Source organism: Macaca fascicularis, chromosome 9, assembly GCF_037993035.2.
Source record: "Macaca fascicularis isolate 582-1 chromosome 9, T2T-MFA8v1.1".
NCBI classification, from domain to species: domain Eukaryota; kingdom Metazoa; phylum Chordata; class Mammalia; order Primates; family Cercopithecidae; genus Macaca; species Macaca fascicularis.
This window is the reverse complement of record NC_088383.1, coordinates 16,245,284-16,259,981: the sequence shown is the minus strand read 5'-3', so window position 1 is coordinate 16,259,981 and position 14,698 is coordinate 16,245,284. Positions and strand designations below refer to the sequence as shown.

At 45.7% G+C, this 14,698-nt stretch overlaps 1 protein-coding gene across 6 annotated transcripts in view; it reads left to right on the top strand.

The window, feature by feature from the left end:
• The window catches only part of FAM171A1 (family with sequence similarity 171 member A1), a 147,271-nt gene that overhangs the window by 18,988 nt on the left and 113,585 nt on the right, over positions 1-14,698 (top strand). Inside the window, exon 1 of one of the 6 annotated variants that reach the window (XM_065520344.1) lies at positions 110-206. The exons of the other annotated variants lie outside the window; for them this stretch is intronic. Within the exon in view, the coding sequence (XP_065376416.1) occupies positions 125-206 (82 nt within the window). The 5' untranslated portion in view covers positions 110-124. Of the gene's footprint in view, positions 1-109; positions 207-14,698 lie in introns of those variants that run through there. 6 annotated transcript variants of the gene reach the window in all.

Here is a 14,698-nt window from a genome sequence, read left to right as displayed (position 1 = left end):
CAACATTCGAAGTTAGATACTTGTCAACCCTTTCCTTCTGTTTTTTTAATTTTAATTTAATTTTATTTATTTATGTATTTTGATACGGAGCCCTGTTCTGTTGCCCAGGCTGGAGTGCAGTGGCATGATTTCGGCTCGTTGCAACTTCCACCTCCCGGGTTCAAACAATTCTCCTGCCTCAGCCTCCCGAGTAGATGGGACTACAGGTATGTGCCACCATGCCCAACTAATTTTTTTTGTATTTTTAATAGAGATAGGGTTTCACCATGTTGCCCGGTATGGTCTCGAACTCCTAAGCTCAGGTGATCCACCCACCTTGGCCTCCCAAAGTGCTGGGATTACAGACGTGAGCCACCGCACCTGGCCAATTTTTGTGTTTTTTTGTAGAGACGAAGTTTTGCCATGTTGTTCAGGCTGGTCTTGAACTCCCAGGCTCAAGAGATCCGCCTGCCTTGGTCTCCCAAAGTGTTGAGATTACAAGCATGAGGCACCACACCTGGCCTTAAATTTATTTTTAGTTTTTGTGGGAACATAGCTGTTTTGTGGCTGATGAGCCACTCTCCATCTATCCATCCATGCATCCATCCCATCCGTCCATCCATCCATCCATCCATCCATCCATCCATCCATCCATCCATCCATCCATGCATCCATCCCATCCGTCCATCCATCCATCCATCCATCCATCCATCCATCCATCCATCCATCCATCGTCCCCACCTTCCTTACCTTTCACCACCAAATTGCTGATTTGCATGGTCCTTTATAGATTTTCAAGTGCTTTCAGATCCATTCTCTGTTTTGCTCCTCATCATCCTGAGAGGTATTCAGGAGAGATATGATTCCTTTTTTAGACCAAGAAAAGGTGTTCAAAGTCATTTGGCTGGTGCAGCGTGGAGGTGTTCATCCCACACACGACCTCTTCCTCTCTCCTCTCAGCTCATCTCTCTTGGGGGTTTATGCACCCACATTCGGGTTCAGTCATGATTCCTGTGCAAGGACTCTTCAGTCCGGGCCCACCCAGTTCCTGGTCTCACAAAGCATAGTTCACATACTCATAATGAAGTGAGCACAGACAGTCATTTTTCTGATCTGAGCAAAGATATAAAGAATTAAGACCCAGTCCTTGCTTTTCAGAGGCTCGAGTTCCTATGGAGGAAGCAAAGGTAAAGAAAAGGAGAATGAGTGAAGCAGTCTAGGTGTGAGAAAAGCATGTCAGGGGACAGAGGAGGCATTGAGAAAGGGGCAGTCAAGGGGGGCTTCCCAGGGAAGTGACTTTTGAGCTGGAGTCTGAGGGCTAAGAATTAATCATGTAAAGAAGGAAGGACAGGCATGGTGGCTCACGCCTGTAATCTCAGCACTGTAGGAGGCTGAAGCAGGCAGATCGCTCGAGGTCAGGAGTTCGAGACCAGCCTGCATAACATGGTGAAACCCTGTCCCTATTAAAGATACAAAAATCAGCCAGTCATGGTGGTGCACACCTGTAATTCCAGCTACTGGGGAGGCTGAGGCGGGAGTATCACTCGAACCTGGGAGGCAGAGGTTGCGGTGAGCCGAGATGGCACCACTGCACTCCAACCTGGGCGACAGAGACTCTGTCTCAAAAAAAAAAAAAAAAAAAAAAAGACAGAATTGGCCAGGTGCAGTGGCTCACACCTGTAATCCCAGCACTTTGGGAGGCTGAGGCAGGTGGATCACGAGATCAGGAGATCGAGACCATTCTGGCTAACACAGTGAAACCCCCTCTCTACTAAAAATACAAAAAATTAGGTGGGTGTGGTAGCACGTGCCTGTAGTCCCAGCTACTGGCGAGGCTGAGGAAGGAGAATCGCATGAACCCAGGAGGGAGGCAGAGGTTGCAGGGAGCCGAGATCACACCACTGCATTCCAGCCTGGGCGAGAGTGAGATTCCGTCTCAAAAAAAAAAAAATTAATCACGTAGAGAAGGAGATGAAGTGCTTTCAAGACCACATGGCCATCCATGTGGATTGTAGCTTTTGGATGGGACAAGGGAGTAAAGACATCAGCCACAACCACGAATTCAAAGTTTATGAAGTATTTGAAAAAGAGCATCCTGTTTTTTTGTTTGTTTGTTTTCAAAATTATCAGTGGGTTGCTGAGCTTTTGCTAGTAAACTCAGGCATCATACCACGGGAGCATCATGCGTAGGGGTGTTATTCTAATTCTGTGAACCGGGTGCCGTGGCTGATCTATCTCCCTCTCACAGATTATTATCATTCTTCTTCACCCATTTATTCTGCTTGGCTGGTTCATCTTCAACCAGATATTTGGACATCAAAACGCCTAGCTTTTCCAGCATGAATTTTCCTCCAGCCCGCCTCCTCTGCTAATCTCGTGTGATTTGTTTAGAACACCCTTAGTTGTGTTTGTGGCTGATCTCTTTTACTTTCTTTCCTCGTTCTTCTTGTTGCCTTTTCAGTTAATGAAGGAGTGTCCACATCACAGCAACCAAAAGGGTACAGAAAGTTCCACCTCTTTCAACAGAATTTCAGCAGGGGCAGAAAGAGATTATGAACATTGTTGAGTGAAGCCATTTACACCCAGATCGGTGCCACATTTCCCTTTCCAAGTCCTAAAAGTGTTCAGGATAGGGAAGCTGATGCTGAACATCTTTATGATGGCATAGAGTGATTTACTTCCTGGTGGGAAAAGCCCTTTAGTGGTCCTCATGAGGGCTACCCTGGACGAGCCATCTTTGGTGTGGCGAGTGGCCTCTTAGCAATCAAGAATGTCTTGGAGGTTCCTTTAATATTCTGGCCTTTACAGGAATTGAAAGGGAAGGAGCAGAGTGTTGTAGGAAGAGCCTGTTTTAAGTGATATTCATCGATTCGCTCATTCATGGATATTTATTGAACCCCTCCTACTCTTTGTCAGGCAGTATTAGTTACGTGCATGGCTCTCACCCTTCCTGAGTTCACAGTTTATTGCATGCAGTTAATTAGTAAGCAAGATTGCTGTTCCAGGTGAACAGATGTGCACTTAGCCTTGTTGTAGAACACCTGTCTGCAGGTGTGTACCTTTAGCCCTGTTCTGTATTTTCTAGGGCACCTTTCTGTGAAGTTCTAATTACGTGGCATTTTTCTGGATAATGATCTAAGGGACTTCCTAGCTTGCTGTGAAAACACAGGTTTGCTAACAAGTTAACAACTGTTGTGGAAAAACACAAAAACCTCTATAATCGGATATAAATCAAATGTGAAAAATGTTTTCCGTTTCCTCCCGCCCGATGCATGTAAATACTTTAAAGTTGATACAATTTGAGATGGTAGCATGAAGCCAGACTACTTTTAAAAATTAAGAGTTATGAATAAAACAGAGGAAAACAGCTCCGTTGCTTTAGAGAAAAGGTCAATAAAATGAAAGTGTGATCAAATGAAATGCAGTACAGTGAAAGTCACTTCCTGCAGCTGCTACCCGTCCTCCCGATGGCTTTTTGGAATGGAGCAGCAATTCACTCAGCCAGCTTCTCTTGCTGCTGTAACTACTGCTTCGCGAAGCATGGATGGGAATCAGCTGGGGATCTTGTTAAATGCAGATTCAAATTCAGAGTCCGATGTGGCCCCTGAGAGGCTGTACTCTTAACAAGCTCCCTGATGAGACTGATTGCTGCTGGTTAGTGGACCACACTCGAAGTAGCAGGGCTGCACATCAGGGCTTGATGGTTAGCAACAGAGAGGGGCAGAGCCAGGATGCCATCATAGACCCTGGTGACTGCAAGGGGCCCTAGTTAACACTGCAGTCAGTCCTGCCCACAGGTAAACAAGGCACTCCTCTTTCCTTAGACTTTTAACATCTCAATTTAAGAAAGCTACCTAGAGGCTGAGCATAGGGGCTCACGCCTGTAATCCCAGCACTTTGGGAGGCTGAGGCGGGAGGATCACTTGAACCCAGGAGTTCAAGACCAGCCTGGGCAGCATGGTGACACCCTGTCTCTACATTAAACCAAAAAAAAGGCTACCTAGAAAATGTCATTCTCTGCCGGGCACAGTGGCTCACGCCTGTAATCCCAGCACTTTGGGAGACTGAGGCAGGCGGATCACCTCAGGTCAGGAGTTCAAGACCAGCCTGGCCAACATGGTGAAACCCCATCTCTACTAAAAATACAAAAAATTAGCCGGGCATGGTGGCAGGTGCTTGTAATCCCAGCTACTTGGGAGGCTAAACCAGGAGAATCGCTTGAACCCGGGAAGTGGATATTGCAGTGAGCCAAGTTTGTGCCATTGCACTGCAGCCTGAGTGACAGAGTGAGACTCTGTCTCAAAAAAAAAAGAAAAGAAAGAAAATGTCATTCTCATTTTATTCAAAACCTAGCTTCAAGAGAGGTGGTGGATTTAGTATGTCAAGCATTGGGGTAGAACGCAAATCATGTGGAAGGAATTCTGCAGCTTTTTCTTTTCTTTTTTTTTTTTTTCGAGATGGAGTTTCGCTCTGTTGCCCAGGCTGGAGTGCAGTGGTGCAATCTCGGCTCATTGCAACATCTGCCCCCCAGGTTCAAGTGATATTCCTGCCTTAGCCTCCAGGTAGCTGGGGCTACAGGTGCGTGCCACCACGCCCAGCTAATTTTTGTATTTTTAGTAGAGACAGGGATTCACCATGTTGGCCAGGATGGTCTCCATCTCTTGACCTTGTCATCTGCCTGCCTCGGCCTCCCAAAGTGCTGGCATTACAGGTGTGAGCCACTGTGCCCAGCCAAATTCTGCAGCTTTTTTTAGATAAATACTTGGTGACTCCATTCATAACAATGAAAATATTTTATTGCGTACTTATTATATGCCTAAGACACTCTCATTAGGTCTTAACGATGCTGTCTATGGACTTTGGGCCTGGCTATCTTTCATTTGCTTCTAGTCACCTGCAGTCAGACTGCATCGATATCCAACCCAATGAAAACTGCTTCAGGGAGCAACAGAAATACTGCTGTTGTCTGAGGTCCAGTTGGTGCTTCATGTTAACCCACTCTTTTATGCTTTTTCTTGTTAAATGGAGTTCGACTGTTATCAACTATAAAACTTGCACATTTTTATGAGTTTCTGTTCGTGTGATCTTTTAGTATTGTGCAAATGCCATCTTGAATAAGTCTTTTATGAGTGCTCTTTGGGGCTCATTGAAAGAAATAATAGTTGACTATTGTTGCTCAGAGATGCAGAATGCCTGATTTTCCCATTCCTTCAAAAAAAATTGTTTAATTTTAACGAATGGCTAGGTCTTCCTGAGATCCCTTTTACTACAGTTGACGTAGCAAAAAGCCTTGTTTTCTGCACCATGCCCAGATAGCACAGGGGCCGGCTCTGCCAGCTACCCCTCTCTCTGTGTCTTTTGTCCCTCTGTAGAAGGTGGCTCAGGCACTGCTGAAGCGATGGATTTCTCCAGTGACTTTTTAGTAATTGATCTCCCTGGAGATTCTCGGCTGCTTGCAGAATGTCAGAAGACTCTGGAGGATCACTTAAATGGCCATCCTTGTGAACACTTGTCTTCCTAGTTCACAGGGCTTTGATTTTTGTTCTGTGTCTTTAAATGAATTAAGTGGAGTTGGGTGTCCTGGACCCGTACCGCTTGAAACGCTCATTTCCACTCCTTCTGTATTAGAAGAGTCACTCAGCCAGATAAGAGCCTGGACATCAGGAGTGGACTGTAGTCCAGATGGACCACGGCTTGTTTGTGCTACAGGGCATCTGGATCTCCTGGATGGAATACCAGGGAAAGGAAGTTGAGAAAAGGGATCTGTGAGTTCCTGCTCAGAGCATTTGAGCTTTCATTCGGGAGCTGTATAATCATTTTCCTGCCTGTGGCTCCATCTCTTCTTCATTTTATACAGATCTTGAGGCCTCTCCCACCATAAGAACATACCTGTGGGCTGGGCGTAGTGGCTCACACCTGTAATCCCAATACTTCAGGAGGCCAGGCGGGAAGATTGCTTAAAGCCAGGAGTTCAAGACCAGCCTGGGCCACACAGGAAGAAGACTCAGTGTCTACAAAAATTAAAAATAAATTAACCAGGCATGGTGATACACACCGGTAGTCCCAGCTCCTTGGGAAGCTGAGGCAGGAGAATCACTTGGGCGTAGGAGTTGGAGGCTGCAGTGAGCTGAGATCACTGCACTCCAGCCTGGGTGACAAGAAAACCCTGTCTCTAAACAAACAAATAAAAAATACCTGTGAAACAGCCCCTCTTTGATGTGAGAGCCCCTCCACCTGTTAATTTCCTTCACTCCATTGCCAGAAAAGCTGTTGTCTATACAGTCTTTCCCCTTGCTTAAGGGGAACTCATGCCTTAGCCCTCTGCTGTCTGTCCCTTCCATGTCACATCACAGTAACCTGTTTCCCCAAATCCAGTGGACGTTTCTGGGTCTGCTAACCTCATACACTGGAGCCTCCATCACCCCAGGAGTCTGTCCTGCTATCCGAGGCAAGGGCCTCTCTAGGCTTTCCTCATGCAGCTGGTCTGTCCTTTCTTAGTCTCCTTTGCACCCTTGCTCTCCTCGGCTTTCTAGAGCCCAGGAACCGGTATATTTTCTGATGGGCACCCTGTCCTTTGCTTGAGGAAGACGTGGCCTAGGATCCCAGGCCTGACCTCTCTAGAGCATCCTCTCTGCACCAGGGCTTCAGTTCCCAGCCCACTCCTGGATGGATGCCCAAGGCAGTCCCCCATGCAGACCTCTCTCCTGACCGCCGGCCTGCGCAGTGGCTGTTGTCTGGATGTCCTCACTGATGACATATATCCTCACTCCCCTGCCACCCTGCCTTTATACAGGCCATTCCTCTAGGGTGCTTTTGCTTGATGGAGTCATTTTCACTCTTCCTAAAGCATCATGTGTTGTCCCCTATGGGTGTTGTCCCTTCTGGTTCTCCCATCCCAGGTCTTTGTGCTTAGCTTTGCTATTTAATCAGAAAATATTTATGGAATGGCACAGTGATCCAAGCACTGTTCTAGGTGCTGAGGGTCCAGACACTTCCCGCCCCGGATTGCAATTGCCGGTGCACGTCTTCATGTCTGTCTCTCCTTAGGGCCAGAACTGCCACTCACTCATCTGGTCCTGCGCAGTGTTTTCTGAAAAAGTCAATGTGATCGTACCAATTTCCTTCCTTCTCTTCTCTCCCTAAGTTCTACTGTGTGTCTTCCCCTCACCTCCCACAGGAGCAAAAAATAGGAAGTGGAACTTCATAGTTACAAGATTAAACAGATCAAATTTCATCATCATTGCTGTCTTCTACAGATAGCTGAAGTTTTGTGCGTATATGATGCAAGGTGTGAGTTGAATGCTTCCTTTGTTCCATCGATTTGCTCAGCTGTGTTTCCTTTCTGCTGTGTCCTTTGTTCAGGGCTGAAGAACTCCGCTCTTTGAAAAGTAATTGTGAGACGAGTATTCTGCTTATTCTTAGGTGGCCCCTCTGCCTATGAATATCAAAGCATTTTGTTGGGAAACAAACATGAGATTTGCAAATGTTTTTATCCGGTAATACTGTCATCCTTTTCCACTGAGACAAAGTAACAAAGTCTGAAACACAGGACAACATAGCTAGACAATTTATTTTGGGGCTGTTATCCCTAGGGTTGCCAGTTATAATACAGGACACCAATTGTATTTGCATTTCAGATAAGCAACAAATAAAATTTTAATGTAAAGATATTCCAAATTTTGCATGAGACATATTTACACAAAATTATTTGTTCATCATCTGAAATTTGTTTTTTTTTTTTTTTTTTTTTTTTTTTTTGAGACGGAGTCTCGCTTTGTCGCCCAGGCTGGAGTGCAGTGGCCGGATCTCAGCTCACTGCAAGCTCCGCCTCCCGGGTTTACGCCATTCTCCTGCCTCAGCCTCCCGAGTAGCTGGGACTACAGGCGCCCGCCACCTCGCCCGGCTAGTTTTTTGTATTTTTAGTAGAGACGGGGTTTCACCATATTAGCCAGGATGGTCTCGATCTCCTGACCTCGTGATCCGCCCGTCTCGGCCTCCCAAAGTGCTGGGATTACAGGCTTGAGCCACCGCGCCCGGCCCATCATCTGAAATTTGAATGTACCTGGACATCTTTTTTTTTTTGTCGTCGGAAACAGTGTTGCTCTGTCACCTAGGCTGGAGTGCAATGGTGCAATTTTGGTCACTGCAGCCTTGACCTGGGCTCAAGCGATCCTCCCACCTCATCCTCCCAAGTAACTGGGATTGGGACTACAGGACCACGCCACCATGCCTGGATAATTTTGTTTTTTTTTTTTTTTTTTGAGACTAGGTCTTGCTATGTTGCCCAGGCTGTTCTCAAACTCCTGGGCTCAAATATAGCCACCCTTTTAACTGGCAGAAGACACTTGCTGGGATTAACAGTTTTTCGATCTCAATATTCAGTCCTGGTGATGTTTCAGACAGAGAGCCTACTCTTTGGTGGAAGCTCCTGTTTTTGCCAATTTAAATCTCAGCTGCACTTTTAGCAAACTTCTCAACCCTAAACTTTTTAGTAGGATCGGTGAGAAGGCCGTGCTTTTTCATGGCACCTCTTTAAAGATGAAGGTCTGACACTAATTGTTACAAAGTCATACAGTTGCAGAGATGAGATCACAAATGACAACTCAATGTTGCATCCCTGAGGTTTCTTGCCTGTTATAGAAATGGAAGTAGTCTGATTTTTTTTTTTTTTTCCGAGATGGAGTCTGGCTGTGTCGCCCAGGCTGGAGTGCAGTGGCGCGATCTCGGCTCACTGCAAGCTCCACCTCCCGGGTTCATGCCATTCTCCTGCCTCAGCCTCCAAGTAGCTGGGACTGCAGGCACCCGCCACCACGCCCGGCTAATTTTTTGTATTTTTAGTAAAGACGGGGTTTCACCGTGTTAGCCAAGATGGTCTCGATCTTCTGACCTTGTGATCCGCCCGCCTCGGCCTCCCAAACTGCTGGGATGACAGGTGTGAGCCACCGCGCCCGGCCTGTCTGATCTTTAAATGTGTTCAGTGTAGTTCAGCAAGAATTTCTTAAACATTCCATTTGTTAGGCAGAGCAGGGGAAACAGTGCTCACTTTTGAGACTGTCTTAGGAACAAACATTCCTTTTGGGGCCCAAGCCTGGGACATTATCATTACCTGGGGAGCATTTTATTTTATTTTTAGAGATGAATCTTGCTCTGTCATCCAGGCTGGAGTGCAGTGGTGCAATCATAGGTCACTATAGCCTCAAACTCCTGGTCTCAAGCAATCCTCCCATCTCAGCCTCCTGTGTAACTGAGACTGCAGGCACATGCTACGTCACTCAGCTAGTTTTTAAATTTTTATTTTTTTTAAGTGAGGGGGTTTTGCTATGTTGCCCAGACTCTGGGGAGCATTTTAAAGCAAAATGATGCCCAGGACTCACCCAAGATTCTGAGCACTTGGCCTGGTGGGGCCTGCCCACAGGTAATTATTTCAGGTCTCCTCCAGTGATTGTAGTATTCAGCCAGGGTGGGGACCCACTCAGGTGCAGCCTCTTGTGCTGTCTTGCAGTGTTCTCCCAGTGCCAATGTGGGGTGTGCATGGTGAGGACAGAACCTTTGCTCACGGGTTAAACACATGGCAGGTTTCACCCTGGGCCATGACTCCGAGGTCGGTCTTCCAGGTACATTCGGTAGGGTCCCAAATGATCAAAAATCCGTGTAGGCGCTGATTGCATTTTAAAATCATTGATAAATGTGCCTGGAGAGGGTCTGACTTGTCATCTAGAGTGCCTGGAATCTGAATTAAAATTCATGTCTATTTTCTGTTTGTCACTAATCTTTTGTGCTGTGCAGTTTGTTGATATAACTTTGGTGGTGGTAACCTGGGCTAGTGAAAATGATGCATGTGAAACTGAATCAAATTAGGTGTAAGTACTAACTGACAAAAGCCTGTTGCAGCAACACCTGTTTTGTGTTTTGTTTGTTTGTTTGTTTGAGACAGAGGCTCGCTCTGTCGCCCAGGCTGGAGTGCAGTGGTGCAATCTTGGCTCATTGCAACCTCTGCTTCCCAGGTTCAAGCAATCCTCCCTCCTCAACCTCCCAAGAAGCTGAGACTACAGGCGCGCTACCACAACCAGCTAATTTTTGTATTTTTAGTAGGGACAAGGTTTCGCCATATTGGCCAGGCTGGTCTCGAACTCCTGACTGCAGGCGATCTGCCTGCCTTGGCTTCCCATAGTGCTGGGATTATGGGTGTGAGCCACCATACCCGGCCAGCAACACCTGTTAACAGTTACACAACAACTGGTAGCACTAGGCTCCTAATGAGACCCTCTGCCAGTCAGGGTGTGCCACCCAGTTAGGTTGACAAATCCGTCCTGTTGATAAAAGTTGAGAAACGACTCTCAGGATGGCCTGGCCCATAGATTGCTTAGGGTTTGTAGCCCCAATTTCATGATGTGAATCAAAGTAGCATAAAGACCTTCTGCATCCAGGTCCTGGGTTGCTAGTTAAAGATGTGGATTCCTGGGTCCTGCTGCAGAGCTAGTGGATCAGGAGCTCTGGGATCCAGTAATAACCTCTGGGATTCTGATGCTGGGATCGAGGGTTATCTGAGCTGCATTCTGGCCATGGCAGACTGCCGTGGTGGCCCTGTGTTTGCCTGGGGTCAGATAGGGAAGGAAGCCAACCTTCATGAGCAAATGAACATGCAACCTGCGAGCCTCCCTCCGTGTGGGCAGTGGTGTCCCACCTCTTTGTCTTTACAGAAGGCTCCCTTTCCCCTCGTGGTGTGCCAGGGTATATTAAGAGCGTCCTCAGAAGTCCCAGGTTTCCCTGCTGGCTTATCTCCAGCTCTGCATACTCGCTGTTAACTTTGGCACAGCTGGGCTTGTTCCTGTGCTGGGATGGTATCACTTTTTCCTCTCTGATACTTTCTTCCTGTGACTTTTAAGGCAGATTGAATTAATTAATTTGTTTTTACCATGAGCAAAGTCTTCCACGTTAAACTCTTAAATAATTCCATGGATCTGATCAGAAATCTTCATTAATGCGAAATAGTAGAGCTAAACATACAGCAGTGGCTATTGCCAGCAACTGCGGGGAGGAAAAAACTCTCGAATAAAGTTTTAAAGGTCTATATTATGAAACCTCTATTTTATACTTTGCTCATTTGGATTTTGTAGTCATTTAGACAGAGAGTGGCTTCTCAAGCATACCCTTCAGTCCATTGAAAGCAAAGTATGTTATACAAATTAGTATAAACCAGTAGTTCTCAAATAGGACTTTTTGTAAGCTAAGCAGAGGTGTTTTCATACTAAAAATGGAATTTAGGGGGAGCTGTCCCAATTTTTCCTGGGAAACATTACAGTTTAAAGCTTTTGTCTCCTATACAGGTTTCTAGTCCATGGTGCATGTCACTACTAGACCGTCCAAATAAATTCTATCCAACCCCAAACTGTAAACGTCTTTATGTTTGATGTCAGTGCGTGTCTCACTATCACTTGTAGGTGTTCTGCCACTTAAAAAGCTTGAGACCTACTGGCATAGACAAGATTGCAAATTTGAAATCATTAGACTTTATTCTGGGAGGGCCTTATTGACCATGAAATGTTGATGTCATCTTGCATGAAAGCCCATGCCCTCCCCACCCTCCATCTCACACCCTTGTTGGTGTAGCCCATCATCTTAGTTGTCAACTCCTGAGTGACATTCTTTCCTCTGGGCTCATGGAGCACCCTGGATAGCTTCTGCATGTCACCTTGCTGATGTTATAGGGAGGTGCTCTTTGTCACTCTGCTGTCAGTATCCAAATAAACTCATTATCAAGACCTGCAGAATTGTTTACTCCAAACCACTCCTCAGACTGAAAACCCATTTATCACATGCATCCAAGTATGCAGAACTCCAGGAGAGAGGTTGTGGAGTGGGCTGCGAATCGCCACCGTTCTCCTAACCGGATGCCAGCTCACGGTGCGTGAAGGTGTCACGCATGGGATCCGTGGCTGCGTGGAGGTGGGGATTTAGGATGAGCGAGGGGTGCTAATATAGACAGTTGGGCCTTTGACATAGTGGGTTCAGTGTTTGCAGTTTGAACCCAAAGTTTCACAATGCACAGTACTTTATAAGTTTATTGAGGCAGAAATTTCAACGTAGTGGGACGTGAGACCAGTGTGTGAGCAAAGCCTCGTAGGCAGAGGGAGGCCCATGACTCTCCTGCATCCCATCAACAGGCCCCCGTCATGCCCAGCCTTGGAGTTTCTGCCACACACATGTCTAAGCAACAACAAAATCCCTTCATCCCTCTTCCCAAAAATTAAGTGTGGGTATCCAGGAGTCCATACACATAAAAATAAATGACTCATCTCCCATTTACTGATGGGGAGCAGAGACAGTCACCTACACAGAAGAATTCCAAGTAATGCATGTCTGTACTCTGCCCTCAGGAAGGGGGGTGTTATGGTTTGGCTGTGTCCCCACCTACCCAATTCTCATCTTGAATTGTAGCTCCCACAATTCCCACATGTTGTGGGAGGGACCCGGTGGGAGGTAATTGAATCATGGGGGCTTTTCCCCCATGCTGTTCTCGTGATAGTGCATAAGTCTCATGAGATCTGATGGTTTTATAAGGGGAAACCCCTTTTGCTCAGCTCTCATTCTCTCTCGTCTGCCACCATGTAAGACGTGCTTTTCACCTTCTGCTATGATTGTGAGGCCTCCCCAGCCACGTGGAACTGTGAGTCCATTAAGCCTCTTTTTCGTTATAAATTACCCAGTCTCGGGTATGTCTTTATCAGCAGCGTGAAGGCGGACTAATATAGGGAGCATAAGTCTTCCCCCATTAAGTGTGGCCTTCCCGACAAAGGTGGGAAGGGAAAGGGGTGGGGCGTAGGAGGAGTAACTTAAGTCTGATGAACACTACCCCAGCCAGATGACCGAGGTCAACAGAGCAGCAGTGGATACTGTGGACAACAGGACCCTAGATACAATGTCATGAGAATGGTACTTCACTGCCCTTGTCTTCCATTCTGTCATGATGTCAGATCATAAACAAAACGTCAGAAAAACGCCCACATTGAGGGACATCCTACAAACTACCTGAGCAGCGCTCTTCAGGACTGGCATGGTCATCAGAAACAAGGACAGTCCGAGAAACTGTCATAGCCAAGAGGAGCTAAGGTGCTGTGATGACTAAATGTGATGCGGTACTCAGAAAGGACCCTGGAACAGAAAAGGAAAATTGGGGGGAAAAGGCTAAGGAAATCTGAATGAAGTATAGCTCTAGTTAATAATAATACATCCATATTGGTTCAGTAATTGCAACATACGCTAATGTAAAGTCTTAATAACCAGAAACTGGGTGAGAGGTACGTAGGAATTCTCAGTATTGTCTCTGCAGTTTTTTTTTGTAAATCAAAAGCTATTCTAAATTTGAAAGTTTATTAAAAAATAAAATATCCGCCAGGTGTGGATATTTTACAATTGAGTCATTTACGGGCTTAAAATGCTTAACCTTAACAGCTGCCCTCAAAACTGTAATCTAGGGCTGGACGCGATGGCTCATGCCTGTAATCCCAACAGTTTGGGAGGCCAAGGCGGGTGGATCACTTGAGGTCAGGAGTTCAAGACCAGCCTGGCCAACATGGCGAAACCCCATCTCTACTAAAAACATAAACAATTAGCTAGGCGTGGTGGTGCACGCCTGTGATCCCAGCTACTTGGGAGGCTGAGGCAGGAGAATCACTTGAACCTGGGAGGTAGAGGTTGCATGGCGCCAAGATCACTCTACTGCATTCCAGCCTGGGTGACAAAGAGACTGTCTCAAAAAAATAAAATATCCCATTGCAGAGACATCACTACAAACAGAAAAGTCCTGAGAAGAAAGCTAACTGTTGGTACAGGGGTGGAAATGAAGAGGTTTTAGATGTGTTGCTTGTTAGCTGAAAGTACAAGTTAAATAGGAGAAAATACGTGTTGTATTTGAATTTTGGGTCTCTTAATACTATGAGACTATATTCCTCACAAATGTCCTTGGTCTCCTTTTATTTCAGGTAAAAATTGATATAAAATACTAGGTCTGTATCGTGAATTTATTTATCAGCATTAAGTATAATACAGGTAAAAGTTGTCAAAACAGATCATTAGCCCCAGCTGCAGAAGCAAAAGAAGGAATATAAACTAATGACTTTGCTAATTGCTGTTTCCTTTATTAATTGGTATTCATTTTTTAGTTTGATAGGCACATAATGTATATTGTTTATTTTTATACTGTTGGAAACAGCATGCAAATAAGTGACTTTTCTCAACTCTTCCAGGTTTGAATTAGAACAAGATTAAATTCTGCTAGTGTTTTGAGAGACACCAGTGTTAAGATTATAGAACTATTACATTTCTCCTGTACTAAATTTATGTTTGAATATGTAAAATCGTGGTGAAGACTTTGTTTCTGTAGCTCTAAAACTTTGATGAGATCATCCTTGTCTGGATCATACCTCAGGTTTCAGAAGTGAAAGGCGTTTAATTGGGCCATTTGTAGTATGCTTGCTAAGAAGAATGCTTTGTTTTTTAAGTAGGAATTTATTTGGCACTGTGATTAGTGAGCCATAACAGTCTTGATAAAGAGTTTTTTTGTTTTTTGTTTTTTGTTTTTAAGATGGAGTCTCGCTCTGTCACCCAGGCTGGAGTACAGTGGCACGATCTTGGCTCACTGCAGCCTCTGCCTCCCAGGTTCAAGTGATTCTCCTGCCTCAGCCTCCCTAGTAGCTGAGACTACAGGCACGCACCACCA